Source organism: Phalacrocorax carbo, chromosome 12 (assembly GCF_963921805.1).
Source record: "Phalacrocorax carbo chromosome 12, bPhaCar2.1, whole genome shotgun sequence".
Classification (NCBI taxonomy): Eukaryota; Metazoa; Chordata; class Aves; order Suliformes; family Phalacrocoracidae; genus Phalacrocorax; species Phalacrocorax carbo.
In genome coordinates this window covers 5,935,927-5,949,352 of record NC_087524.1, presented here as the reverse complement: position 1 = coordinate 5,949,352, position 13,426 = coordinate 5,935,927, and the positions used below count along the sequence as shown (strand labels likewise).

Genomic DNA, 13,426 nt, shown 5'->3' with positions numbered 1-13,426 from the left:
AAGTGACCGTAATGGTTCAGTTCAAGGAGGAGTATGGCTTTAATAAGAGCTAATTCTAGGTATAGACAAAGTGGTCAGTAGGCTGGTGGGAGAAGCAATAGGGCTCTGTGTGGTTTGGCTATGCAAGAGCTCCAGAAAGCTGGGCTGGCTACAGCTACTGCCCCTGCTGCCAGCCCAGGTGGGACTGGTGTTTGTGGGGCAGCTGCTGTCCCTGGCAGAGGAGGGGGATGTACTTCTAGGGGCAGCAGCAACCACCTGGCTCACCTGTTCCCAGGGCAGGAGGAGTAACCTCAGGGTGCAAGCCCTTCTTTGTGGCCTCCTTATCACAGCTGTGTTGCTGGCCACAAACCTTGAGCAGGTGCTGATGGTAACACCTGATATACCAGATAGATTCTCAAACACTTTTTTCCTTTACTCATCCCCTTTTGCTCTAGCACTGCTGCAATTCACAGTAAATCACAGTCATGTGGTATGTGTACTTGTTGTTTCCACACAAGCACAAAAGCTAGTTTTCCCATAAAATTACCCTCTTTCAACTACTTGGGTCTTTAACTTCATGTAAGTGTCTGTTTTAACACAGTGCGTTTGTAAATAGGCCACTGTGTTCAGAGATCTGTCTGCAAAAACCTCATAGTTTCACCTGGGACCTGGTCATGGGGAAGAGCTTCTAGGCTGTAAAGGCTTTTGGTGGGTTTTTGGAGGGGATGGGAGTGAGAGGGATTGGGGGTTGACTGTTGTTGCTTTGTAATAAAGGGTGGCTTACAACTTCGTAGTAGTAGTTTAAGTGTAGTTAATGTTAATAATGTTGCAGCAGGTCCAGTTCAAACATCTGGGAGAGAAAAGCAGATGGCAGAAACAATAGGAGCATCTCAAATTTATAATTTGAAGCAACAAATTGTCTCCCATAGTTGCCTGGACATGAATTCTGCTGTTAATCAGTATTGCTCTGAGCGTGTGTCCTTCCCTGAGAGTAAGAGGGGAAGGACAGACAAGGGAAAAATAACAAGAACTAAACGTAGCTGAAGCTGGGAAGGTCGGAGGTGCCATCATTAAATGTCAGATACAAGATTGCTGCTATAACACTGCAATTCTTTTGATTCTCTCAAGATTAAAAAAAAAATCCACAAAAAAGAACAGGCTCAAAAACTCTCTTAAGGTATGATTGCAGCACAAAGCTCACATTTCACCTCCCCCAGCTACAAGAATACAAATAGAGATGTTAAAAAAACAGACATATAATCTTTCTGATACTTCTATGGTTCATCTGAGTCATATTAATCTCTTCTGCAATTACGAAGATCAGAAACTTATTTTTTAAAAAATTGAAGAAAAAATTCTCACATGTGCACGATTTCAGAACTCAAATCTTGAACCCAGCACATAATGAAGCTTGAAATAAAAGCATGAGTTGACGACGCGACTAAGGATATGTACAAGAGATGTCAAGCTTTGCAGAATTAGAACTGGCTGTATTCCTCTGAATGTGCCCTTCGGGGGCTTTTTGTCTGATTTTTAGTAGGTGCTTTTTCTAAAAAATGTGGTTATCCCATTGATCACTTCCTCCATTTCAGTTGTAGGATTATTTTATTAAATGTCAAGAATCTAAACATGACTGAAGCAGGAAAAATTGTATTTTTAAAATTGGCTTTATGTAGCACAGATTTGGAATTCATCTATATGCTGGAAAAAAACATTGTTCTGGCTCAAATTCAAACCTATTATAAGTAGAAATAGTTTGAGAAGTCAAATAGTGTCCTTGCTGATCCTAAGCCTACAGTTGTCACACGTGTACTGTAAGCCTCTGCTACTGAAATTGAAAGAAATTATCAAGTACTTATGAAATACACTTGACTTATTACCAGTATTTGTTAAGAAACTTCTAAAACCTGGATTGGCTCTTGCTTATGCAGAAAGAAAGGAAGGAAAACCTACAGATTGTTTCTTCATTGCTTAAAAGTTGCTGTTGTTTATTCCCCATCCTGACTCAAAATTTCTGACAGTAAAAATATTGCCCATTGCAAGCTACCGTTCACCTGCTTGCCCTTAGTAGCATGCAGAGCTATTTACAATATGGGAGTCCCAGCTGCTGTGCAGGTCATGATGTCAGAGAGGATTATGTACTCAGGTGTAGAAGCAAGAGGCACAGCCAAAGTTGTATAAACAGTGAGAGCTGTTATTTTTTCATTTTCACATCCTTGGTATTTTTTCATATTCACATCCTTGGTAATACACAAGAGGGAAGTCAGAGAAATCATAGGTTTCACTCTGCAGGAGGGTTGCCTGTGCTTGAAACACTGTAAAGACATAGCATTCATCTGTAAATCATCAGCTTTAAGCCTGTAGGCTTTGTTCCATGGAATCCTAGCTCCATCGAAGCCAGTGCTAGAAGTCATACGGCATATAGAGCAAAGTCAGGATTTCACCCTGAAGTCTTGGTACGTGCCGACCTGCTGTGTTGAATAAGAAACTAGAAGTTCAGGTTACTCACCTCGTTGCAATGGCACATCCTATCGAAACTTCCTTCACAAAGCCATCAGAAATCATGCACTCGCAGTTACTCGTCTAACTGCGCACCATCCAAACACGTGCACTTCTTGAAATCATATCTGCCACATGACCTGAAAAATGGAAAGAGAATGCATCTTCATCTCAGCTGCTTTGCCCAGCTGTTTAGTTGGGTAAATTTTTACTTCAAATTGTCTGGTCCATTTTCCTATACCATTTATAACTTAGGTGTAACTTCAAGCAGAAAAATGAAGCTGTATCACTAAATCTCTCTTCAACCTGCATAGCTGCAACTAGAAGACATCCATGCTAAAACCCTTGGCAGAGGGAAAAGTGGTATTTTATGGACTAAAGAAGAGTACTAAAATCAAGCTGTACCACACTTAGAAGAAGAAACCTAATTTTAACTGTATTCTGAAGAAACATCAATTTCAATATGTAGTAGAATAGAATGTTTTGAGAGCCAGGATTTTTGTTAATATAACAAAATTTCATCAAAGTAAAGATTAATAAATCACAGCTGTGTGCCATTTCACTGCCATACCACATTGTAAAGAAAACGTGCAAAAAAACCTAGTAATAACACTTTAAAAGAAAAGTTTCAGATTAATTTTTTGTACAATTGCCAGATACTTCCAAAGCTATAACACCCTATTCCACTAGGTCATGAGAATACAGCTCAGGAAAAGTTTATCTGTCCATTGGGTTGCACTTGTTTGGAACTCTAGAAAAGTTTTCAACAAAGTTCAATTAATTTATATTTTAATCACGAGCGTGAAGATCTAATGCTCTTACGGCTAATACATACTGTAAATATTCAACTCAGTAAAGGTGTCAATACAAATTTTGTAAAACCTATTCAGTTGAAATGGTTCGTAAGAGGAGAGTGGACTTTGTACAGAATTAACAACAGAAAAATTGAAAGACTCTTGAAAGCAAGGAGTTTTCAGGCACCTCTTAAATGCTGGGAGAGTAAGCAGAAACACCAGTGAGGAAGTGCATGTAAAGGGCTACTACTATATACGTTTGGTTACTTTTCTGGGCGTAGCCTGTAAAAACAAGTGTGGCTAGAGCAGAAAACCCAGAGCTCTGCTGCAGTGCATTTAAGGTCTCCATTTAGTGCAGGAAAACACAAAAATATGCTAGAACTTAAAGCATGTGATTAATATTTGCAATTACTACAGGATTCCTTATGTGAGAAAAGTTAAGTGCATGCCTAAATGCTTTGTTGGATCAACCTCAGCATGCTATAGTGGGGAAGAAACCTCAGAATACATTGTTTTTTAAAACTAAATAGTTTGTTCTCCTAAAAGTTACTGTGAATTTCTGTGCATTGCATTCTGTTCATGCGTGAGCAGCATCGAAGCCCCATTATGTGAGATGTCTCAAATGCTGCCTGGGTTTTTTTTTTGTTGTTGAAACTAAAATGTATATAGTAAGATGTGTTATGTTGCTTTTAAAGCCTGTAAACATACTCTCAAAAATGTACTTGGATTTTATTGATTCCTTTAGAACTGAAATTTCTCAGGGATATTTCAGAATCTCTGGAAAATACTTATTTTTCTGTTAAATTCTAGAAAAATACTAGTCCCATGAAAGTAAATGGAAACGTGCATTATTTGTGTTTTACCACAGCTAACAGAGACACTTCACCACCTGTAACATAAGTATGGAGTGGAGTACAACTAGAAAATTTTACTTGGAAAATGCATTTGCTATAATTTTATATAACTCTGTTAAAGGATATATTAGGAAATCATTCTGTCTTCCACTGGAATATGTATGCTTAGTTGGATGGCATTTGATTCTTTCAGTCCTTTCTCATTAACTTCAGAGGAACAGGACGGAATCACCTGTCCCTCTGTGAGCATCTATGTGGGTAACTATGTCAGAATGCGAAACAGCTAGGTAACCGCTCCTCGGCATAGAGATTCTGTCTCTTGAGCTTGCATCGTGGTTTGCACATTGGGTAAAGGTCAGGCTCTTGCACAGCGAAGCTCCAATTGACTTCCAAAGAGCCTAGATTTCAGTTCTGGCACTCAGTAAATCATACCAGTACAGTGAGAATTATTTTTAAGTGGATCTGAATTTTAGAATAAATTACATATTTGAAGAGATTACAGCAAATATAGATATGGCCGTGAACTGTTTCAGCTCTGTGACAGAAACATTTCTTTTCTTCTATTGATATTCAGGTTCCAAAATGAACAAGTGGCCTTAATTTGCAAAACTGGGAAAGATACTTGGGATCGGTATGCTATTTCAGAGCTGCACAATGGCATGATAGGCTGCTTAGACACAGACCTCTGTTCTGTGCTTCGTATGCTTTCGTTATAACATATTCACATTTTCTGTTGGGGCCACTGCCAGGATTTACAGGGCCTGGGATGAAGTGTTGAAGTCTTCTGCTTAGCAGCTTGGGAACATACAATGTGGCTTAAGCCACATCCTTCACACTGTGACCCAGACAGGCTCTTACTGTTGCCTCACTTCCACTGTTTTCCAAGTCACCACCGGCTCTGAACAAGTCACAATAGACACGTTGCAAAGTATGCTAATAGATTTTGGTCTGCCCGAAGACCTGAGATGTACCCTGGCAGTGGCCCTGGTTTTTTCCTTTCTAACATGCCTGTGCTAACCTGGACAGAAGAGAAGAGCAGGGCTGTTGAGCATGCTTTTTAATTTACTGTTTGTACACTAAGTTAGATTATGCTGCAGGAAATTAGACTTGGAGGAGGCAGCTATCTATCATTAGTGTTGTTAGTAATAAACAAAGCAGGTAAAGACTTCAAAAGTAATGTGCCTAGATTCTTTTTGGTTTGGCTTTTTGGAGGGGTTTGTTTTGGGGTTATTTTGGGCTTTAGCAGTGCCTGCACCATTTATTCATTGATTCACGCATGTGGGTGTTTTTTTTGTGCGTGAGACTAGCTGAACAACAGTATTCCATGAATTCAACTCAGAAGTAGTGAAAGCATTTCTCAAAACAGACAGGAAAAGTTTGTAAATTGATGTGTTAGTGCCAGCGTGCCGCTACCCTGAGTTACACTGGTACCTGATCAATGCCAGCGAAGCAGTGTGCTCAGGACGTAAACAGACAGTGTCAAATTCTTGTGGTACAGCAAAATCTGTAGACATCACCAGACCACCTGAAAACACTTTAAATTCTTTGTGGAAAATTTTTTTAAAAAATAATTTGCTTATTTTGCAAATGAATTTGTTAGGACCTGATTGAAGAAGAATGAGGGAAGCCATCAATTCAGTGGACAAAGGTTCAGGCCCATGGTGAGGTCCCGTCAGTGCTACAGGCAATGTTCAAAAAGTCACTTTGAAGAGTCATTTTAATGTAAATTGTGTCAATGTTTTATATGGCTACAAAAAGCAAAGTTTTTTTCCTCTTCAGATCCATCAGTCTGGCCTCTGTCACACATGCGCCATTCATTTTCACTTTAAACCCAAATTCTTCTCTCTTTTTACAGGACAATGAAATAATTGATATATCAACCAATTAATTCAAGTGTCTTCTCTGGACAGCTGCTAGTTAACAAACAGGAGTATACACATATATAAATATGTATATGTATGAACAGGAGTACACTCACTTTTATAGGTGTATACACATATATGTATACTCCTGTTTGCTAAATGTATGTATACACGCACATACATATGCACGTGTATATGTATAGCCACAAAGATCCTTTCAGTATTCCTACAAATCATCTATTGATTCACTTGGTATTACAAATGCCATTATAACAGTATTTACCAAAAAAGGGGCATAATACCATAAAATAATAGTAAGTGGAAACGGAATCTGGCCCTGAGAGACCCTGGTGTATATTTAAACATTAATCAGAGAATAAAGTCTATGCAAAATGATAGTCATAAAAATACAACTGGAGAATGTTGCACCACTCTCTTATGCCATAGTCTTCACAAAGTCTCTGTGAGCCTGAACAGGTTTTCATCTTCAGGTGGATGTGCATTTACCTCTCACCCCTAGGCTATCTGTTTCTGCATTGGAAATGAAGAGGAGGGTGGGTGGGCATGCAAGGAAGCTGTTCCTTCAAAATATGTTCTTAGCAAAAAAATATAATCTCAGATTAGATTCTAATTTCTTAGCTCTTTCTAGCTTTTCAAAGCATTCTCCTGCAGCTGTTTGCTAAGCATCTGTGATGGTAATCTGTATTTCTTCAGCTGCAGGTATCTTTTGTTATCAGCTTTTTTTGTGTCTGGCTAATGCTCCCTTCTAATGAATGTTACTATTAGATCATAAATGTAATAATTGTTGTTTACAGGCTAAAAAAAAAACCTCCACCAAGTCTACCACAAAGGGATTATGCTTCAGGTAAGGCTGTACTAATTAACATAAATTTAAACCGTATTTCTGTGTATATTTGATACCTATATGCCTAACAGTATTTCAGCTATACTTTTCCTCATGATTTGTTTTTAATGAGAACAATATAACATTATCAACAATGCTGAAGATAGTTCACACCTCTGACGTGAGAAGCAAGCAAATCATGGCAAGTTGTCCCAGTATGAAGAAAGAGTAGCAAGTAGCTACTCTTTCAAAATCAGTGTTTACTGGCGTTCTGCATGTAGGCTGCTCTAAAAACAGAAGAGAATTCACATCCAGTCCTCTCTGCCACAAATTGTGAAGAAAGTAAATAGGGAAGAAATTGAACAAATTAATCATCTCAGATTCAGAATCTTAATACTCTTAACATGACAACGATGATGTCACGAATTATCTTAGAGGTAGAATTATATTTGCTTATCACACAGCACTGCCCACAAACTAGTCCATGCCTATTTTTACGAGTTAATAGCCATCTTGTTAAGGAAACAGCAATATGAAAACTGAAGCAAAAAGGACGGAGTTTGCAAGTTATCAGATAATTGTTTCCTGTTTAATGTGAACACTTGTAATTAGTGTGCTGTCTTGGAGCTTTAACTGAGAAGCAAGAAAGTGCAAGGCCCAGAGGTCAGTGATACATCTGTTACGTAGAAATTGTTACTCCCACTTAAAAATTGGGTGCATTAGCAGGACACTCTGGGTAAAGTGCACGCTCTGCTGTTCAGGCCATGTGCGGTTTGCCATTTTCTAATACTTTTCCAACAGCTCTGAAACAATTTATAAAAAAAACAGCGAGCAGGAATTTAATTTACCGTGCAGTCCAAACCAGATGTGTTGCTCTGAACTGTTTAGGAAACTTTGACTACTCTTTTTAACCGAATATGACTTTTTTTTTTTTCAATCTATACTTAAGATAAACATTTATGTTCACTCTTCCATCTCCTTTAATAATTCTAATGTTTGGTTTAGAACATGCAGACAATGAAGAGGAACAATGGTCAGATGATTTTGTAAGTATGTGTTTTGGGGTGGTAGGTTACTGTAGCAACAAGTTCAGCACAAGCAATAATAAAAAAAAGTTTTTTTTAATCATCTGCTTGCGGTTGAACATAATGCTATTGAAATTTTACCTTATTTGTTACATCAGCATTATTTACAAGTAGCCATTGACTTTTCGCTACCTCAATTTTTTTATATTCAACTTAGAAGTACACTCAGAAGCACTATCAGTGGTAGCCATGGATGCTATGCTTTTTGGATAAGTAAGCACATGACATCCATTTGAGGGACTTCTCAAATGGAACAGTAATTTCAGAGCCAGTAAGATCATCTATTTAGAGGAGGGAGGATGGGAGGGGCTAGGAAAGGAAAGCCACTTCTTCCTAAAAATGAAAATTTCCTGGTAAGGTTTTAGAGAACACTAGAATGAAGTAAGTCATGGTCATCAGCCATGCAGAGTAAATGCCATAGTGTACAACCATCAGCCTGAAGTGACCGGTTTCCTTCTGGAGTTAGCTCTTGAGTACCCTTTTAATAGGAAATGGAGAGGATATTCGTGTCATACACTGCTATGAAGCCATAAGTCTGTTACGAGATGAGAAATGGGAAGTTCTGTCTTTCTAGGACAGTGATTATGAAAACCCAGATGACCACTCTGACTCTGAGATGTATGTGGTCCCCAATGAAGAGAATCCTGACGACAGCTACGAGCCACCTCCAAGTGAGCAGGAGAAAAAGAAGATTCCCTCCGCATTCCCTATTTCTAGGGGTGAATATGCAGGTAGTTATGGACTAGCTGGCTCTGTCAGTTTGATAATTGCTTATTTATCAGTACCAGAAGAGAAATGGCCTCAAATGGACTAACCTCTGTATTCCTCAAGAGTTTGCTTTTCATTCTGACAATCGGGTCTTCAGCTTTCAGGGGTATGATTTGTTATTACAGCATGAAACAAGTTAGTATTGGTGCTAGCAATACTTAATATAATGCATCCTAGAGACTCTGATACGTATCTACTAACTACAAAATTCATGCAAAGATATGGGAGATATCACTAACTTGGCTCCAGATTCATCTGCGTAATTTAATGCAGGAATTTGTATCAAAGATTAAGGACATAAGACTAGACAGGTCCCTTCTTAATCTTTTCTAAATCTTGAATTATTTTTCCAAAAGCAGTAAAACAGAGGATAAAGCAGCCCAAATATTCACTCCATATTGTCCTTCAAGACTGGTACTAAGGAGATTAAATAACGTGCAGAACAGGACAGGATCAAGATTTTATTTACATCAGTTCAGCATAAAGGCATTTTCTCTTTCTGTTTTGAGCCTCTTCAGCCATGGGCAGATGGCACTGAAGTAAACGAAAGTTAGCTTCAGTGAGATGAAGATTTGGGCCATGGGGAAAAGAAACATTGGCATGATGACTGCTTTCATTTTTCATTGATACAAGACTATTACTGGTTATAGAATAATCATCAAAGTGCTAAAATGTCACATATGTACTCACAGAAATTTATCAGCATTTCACCTGTTTGTTCTTTGAAAAGGGGAGGAATGCTTAAAATTCCACCCCAGAGGACCTGGCATAATTTGTTTTAGTCCCGCCCTTTGTGCTGTAAAAGTTGTTTTTTCTCATATGTCAGATATGTTCTTTCTCACTTCCTATCAGCGAAGTTCACACTGGCACATGACATACTAACCAATGGACTGTACCACCCAGCCATCGCCTCTTCCCCAGGGAGTTACAGTTGTTCATACAACAGTCAGTGTCTAAGCACCCGCTGCAGCCTGATACAGAGGACTAGGTCGCCACCTTGAGTGATGAAATAGGACCAGTTTGCACACATCAGGCCCAGCATACACTCAGATCTGCCTTTTGTCCTGAGCTGTGGCCACAGTAAAGACTAGTTTGCACAGACAGTAGAAGATGGTCCAGAGGCTAATCTGTAACTTTCAGTAAAATTCTTGTTTTCTTCCATGTTAAGATAGTCGCACCAGTCACCAGCAGCTTCCCCCCATCAACAAACCTCTCCCAAGTACGCCCAGTCCAGCTGTGTCCAGACCAAAGAAACCATCCATGCCATCCCTGCCTTTGCCGTCTTACGCTGCAAAACCAAAAGTACCACTGAAGCCTAAGGAGTGTAGTGATGATGAGGTAATGTTTATGGATATACTTGTTTTGATGGTTTCAATGACTAATAACCCCACACCAATGTTAAGAAAGCCTACACAGCAATGCCGTGGCCTGGTCTCTTTCTTAGCCTCCGTGGTACAAATCATTTTGTACATCACAAGCACTGACCTGCGAGTACCACGCTGATTCCTAGGGGATAGCTGCCTACTTCGGGAGGCTCTTTAGGCCACAGAATAGTTCATGCTCATCTGTAACAAGCTGCAGGCAATGGGGAGAGCACAAACACAAAGGCTACTCCAGAACCAAAGGGAGAGCTTTTATCCACTGGTCCAGAACTGGAGTAATTTGCTGAAGGGTTTTCAGTCTTGGAGAATCCCATCCACGTAGGATGATAAATGTCTGATATAGCAGTCACTGTGAAATAGCAACTATTATAAGCTGCTGCCAGGGCTTCAATCCCAAACGTTTGTTGTTATGATGGAGGTTTAACTGGTAGATTTGTCCTGCATTTCTCATAGGATAATTACATCGTGCCAGTGGACAATGACGACGATAACTATATTGAACCCACAGAAAGCAGCACGTCACTACCTACGAGATGTGAGTTGTAGTCATTTAATCTAATAATTATTGCCGTGTTAGGAACAGCGGTAGGAAAAAATGGATCAAATTAATGTCTGTTTCTAGGGTTCAAAGAGTGGAGGTGCAGCTACAAAAGAGAACGCAGCCTGCAAAAAAGGCAGTTGGTTCCTTTGGCCCATGACAAGGCCAAGGAAAATTATTTTTAACTTTATTGGAAGCCATGCTTAATTCCTGCCTCTCTCAGCTGTTTCAAAGTCCAGCCCTTGTACAACCAGGAAGCTTTTCATGGTATGTGATCTCCCTCCTCATCCAAGGGAGCTACAGCATTAAAATTCTGAAGTGCCTCAGGAAAAGAACAAGCCTTTTGGATTTTCAGTAAATAAAGACAGACTTTGATTCTTTTTTTTTTTTACCTCACTATTTGAAGTATATTTAGTTTTAGAGTGAAATTATTACAGTCCAAAGGTGAAAAGTAAACAGAGAAGAGTATGTAGTTCAGTTCTCTGACAATACTGACAGCTTCAAACTTACTCAGCAAGGCGTGAACACTGAATGATGTTTCCCTTTTTTAAAATGAGAGCTGCTTTCTGCCTCAGCTGATTTGTTCAAGGTCATACAAAAAGGCTATCAGCTGGACCTACGTAGCATTTATTCTTACTGTATAAATGTTACATGGTTAGTTTTTTAATATGTGAGTGTGTATAAAATATGTGTGCGTATATATAAACACATGCACAAGTATATATGTATATGAATGAAATATGTGTTTAGCTCCTGTAAACAGACTTATGAAGACAAAGTCACCCCCGCCAGCTTCTCCAAAGCCTTCTCTTACTTCTGACATGCAAGGTATGTAGACTTTATATCACTGTTAAAGTAAGATAATGTAAGACTGAGGAATATTAAATTACGCTTGACGTATTCACAACACAAACCCTATGACATACTTCAGTAAAACAAAAATATGTTCCCCTTTAGGTTTTTCTGTGTTGTAGCAGTTGTTTTGCCTAACTTGAATAGTAAATTTGTTTAAAGTGCAAATAAAACTAGAACAAGTCATTTGCCCCAAACCAATTTACTTTGTCTTTGGCTCTAGTGGAGGAATGCAAATGGATCAATACAGCAAAAACAATTATAAGACTCAGTAATCCCATTTCACTATAGGAATCAAGACTTAACACTTTAAAGCCACATCGAGATTCAGCCTTAAAGAAATTCCGTGTAGGTTAGTGTTTTGCGTGTCCTATCATAAGTGTTCCCATTTTTAAGTTCTATAAAGAGCAATTTGTTTGGAAAAAGAAACCAAAGCAGAAACAAATAAGAATAATCATATTTCCTTTTGTAAGTGTAGATATACTTGCTTAGTCTTTCTTAGCTGTGCTATCTCCAAGGTTTTTTTGCATCTTTATCATGTCATTAATTGCTTGGAGTGTAACCGTTACAGACTGATCACACAGTTCTTTAAAAGTCTTTGCATATTCATTAGCTATGTGTTTAGCTTTCAGGTCGTAAACTACAAAAGTTGTTTTTTTTTTCTGAATGACTTAAAATTTTGTGACTTACTTCTCAGACATTTTAAAATGCCCTTTTCAATCTTAGCCTTTCTGTAAATCACTGTCAGGCAACAACCAGCTCCTGACAGGTGTTACTAAAAAAAAAATAAAACATCTCCCCCTGGTGGGAACTTGGACATTTTTCAGCGCAATAAAAGTAATGAAGCCTGACATGACATTTATGAAAATATATTCATTTTCATTAAAGAAACTAGACGTAGATAAGGATGCTGGTGGTTTTGGCTTTTAGTATCTGAATGAAGATACGCGTGTGGGACAGAGCTCAGGAATGGACACTGGCCATGCAAATGAGCCAGCTTGTATTTGTGATTCACCTGTGATTCTTCCTCCCCGAGAGTCAAGGAAAGGCTAAATGCTACCACAGGTGTGATAACGCATCTTATCCAAACTGTTCCAGGTTTGCACAATATAAGCAGTCATGTTGCTTTGCGGAGGGGAAAAAAAGAAAAAGAACAAAAAACCTGTTGGGGGTTGGGGGAAGGTTTGTTAATACAGTGACTGTTTACTAGACTTCCTGGGACTCTTCATGAAGTTCCCACTACAAGACCAGGGGTGTAGCTACCCCAGAGTTTTGGTGGCAGAATCGAGCTCTGAGCAGATTCTTGAAGTTATTTTTCTCGAAGTTGAAGTATAACTGATACAAATTCTGATCAATTTTTCTGGTAACAGACAGTAGATTTTTGCTAACCAAAGAACACATTTTTTTCTTCCCTATTCTACAGAAGTCTACGAGGTTCCTGAAGAAGAGGTAAGGCCTTTCTATAGTTAGTTTATGGCGCACATTGCTCTCAGGCAGGGCACAAATGTGACTGTGAAAAAAGACGATCAGTCTTTCAAAGTGGAAAACTCGGGAACAAATCTCTGTCTGCACTTAAAACTTTCTGACACTTCCTTCACAGCAATCAGCAAATCAATTCAAAAGGTCTGCAGATCAGAGTAAATGGGAAGGGGCTGAAGTTTCCCGGTCCTGTGTGACAGTGATCCCGTCTGGGAAGCAGCAGCCTAAGGGAAGGCTTTCCAGAAGCAGAACTGCAGCAGAGGAGCAGTGACAGTTCTGACACAGTAATTTTCTTCGCACTTGCTGATACTGACATGACATATGGCTGAAGCAGTGTGCTTAGGGCTTCACAGCTTTACTGGTGGTGACTTCTTGCCTCTCCCATCCTAGTGCCGGTTACCAGGCAGAGTTCTACTAGAAATCTGTACCACAGTGCAAAAATGACATTTCTGTGATAACGTAAATAGGATCATACAAATGTATTTTATGA

General features: G+C 39.1%; 1 protein-coding gene across 5 annotated transcripts in view; it reads left to right on the top strand.

The window, feature by feature from the left end:
• Positions 1-13,426, top strand: part of BLNK (B cell linker) — a 107,242-nt gene that overhangs the window by 76,897 nt on the left and 16,919 nt on the right. For 3 of the 5 annotated variants that reach the window (XM_064463863.1, XM_064463861.1, XM_064463865.1), the window contains 8 exons: positions 4,701-4,757; positions 6,804-6,853; positions 7,838-7,878; positions 8,492-8,648; positions 9,854-10,023; positions 10,521-10,602; positions 11,356-11,433; positions 12,881-12,906. In XM_064463863.1, coding sequence (XP_064319933.1) covers positions 4,701-4,757; positions 6,804-6,853; positions 7,838-7,878; positions 8,492-8,648; positions 9,854-10,023; positions 10,521-10,602; positions 11,356-11,433; positions 12,881-12,906 — 661 coding nt within the window. The remainder of the gene's footprint in view (positions 1-4,700; positions 4,758-6,803; positions 6,854-7,837; positions 7,879-8,491; positions 8,649-9,853; positions 10,024-10,520; positions 10,603-11,355; positions 11,434-12,880; positions 12,907-13,426) is intronic. The other 2 variants (XM_064463862.1, XM_064463864.1) reach the window with 1 other exon arrangement.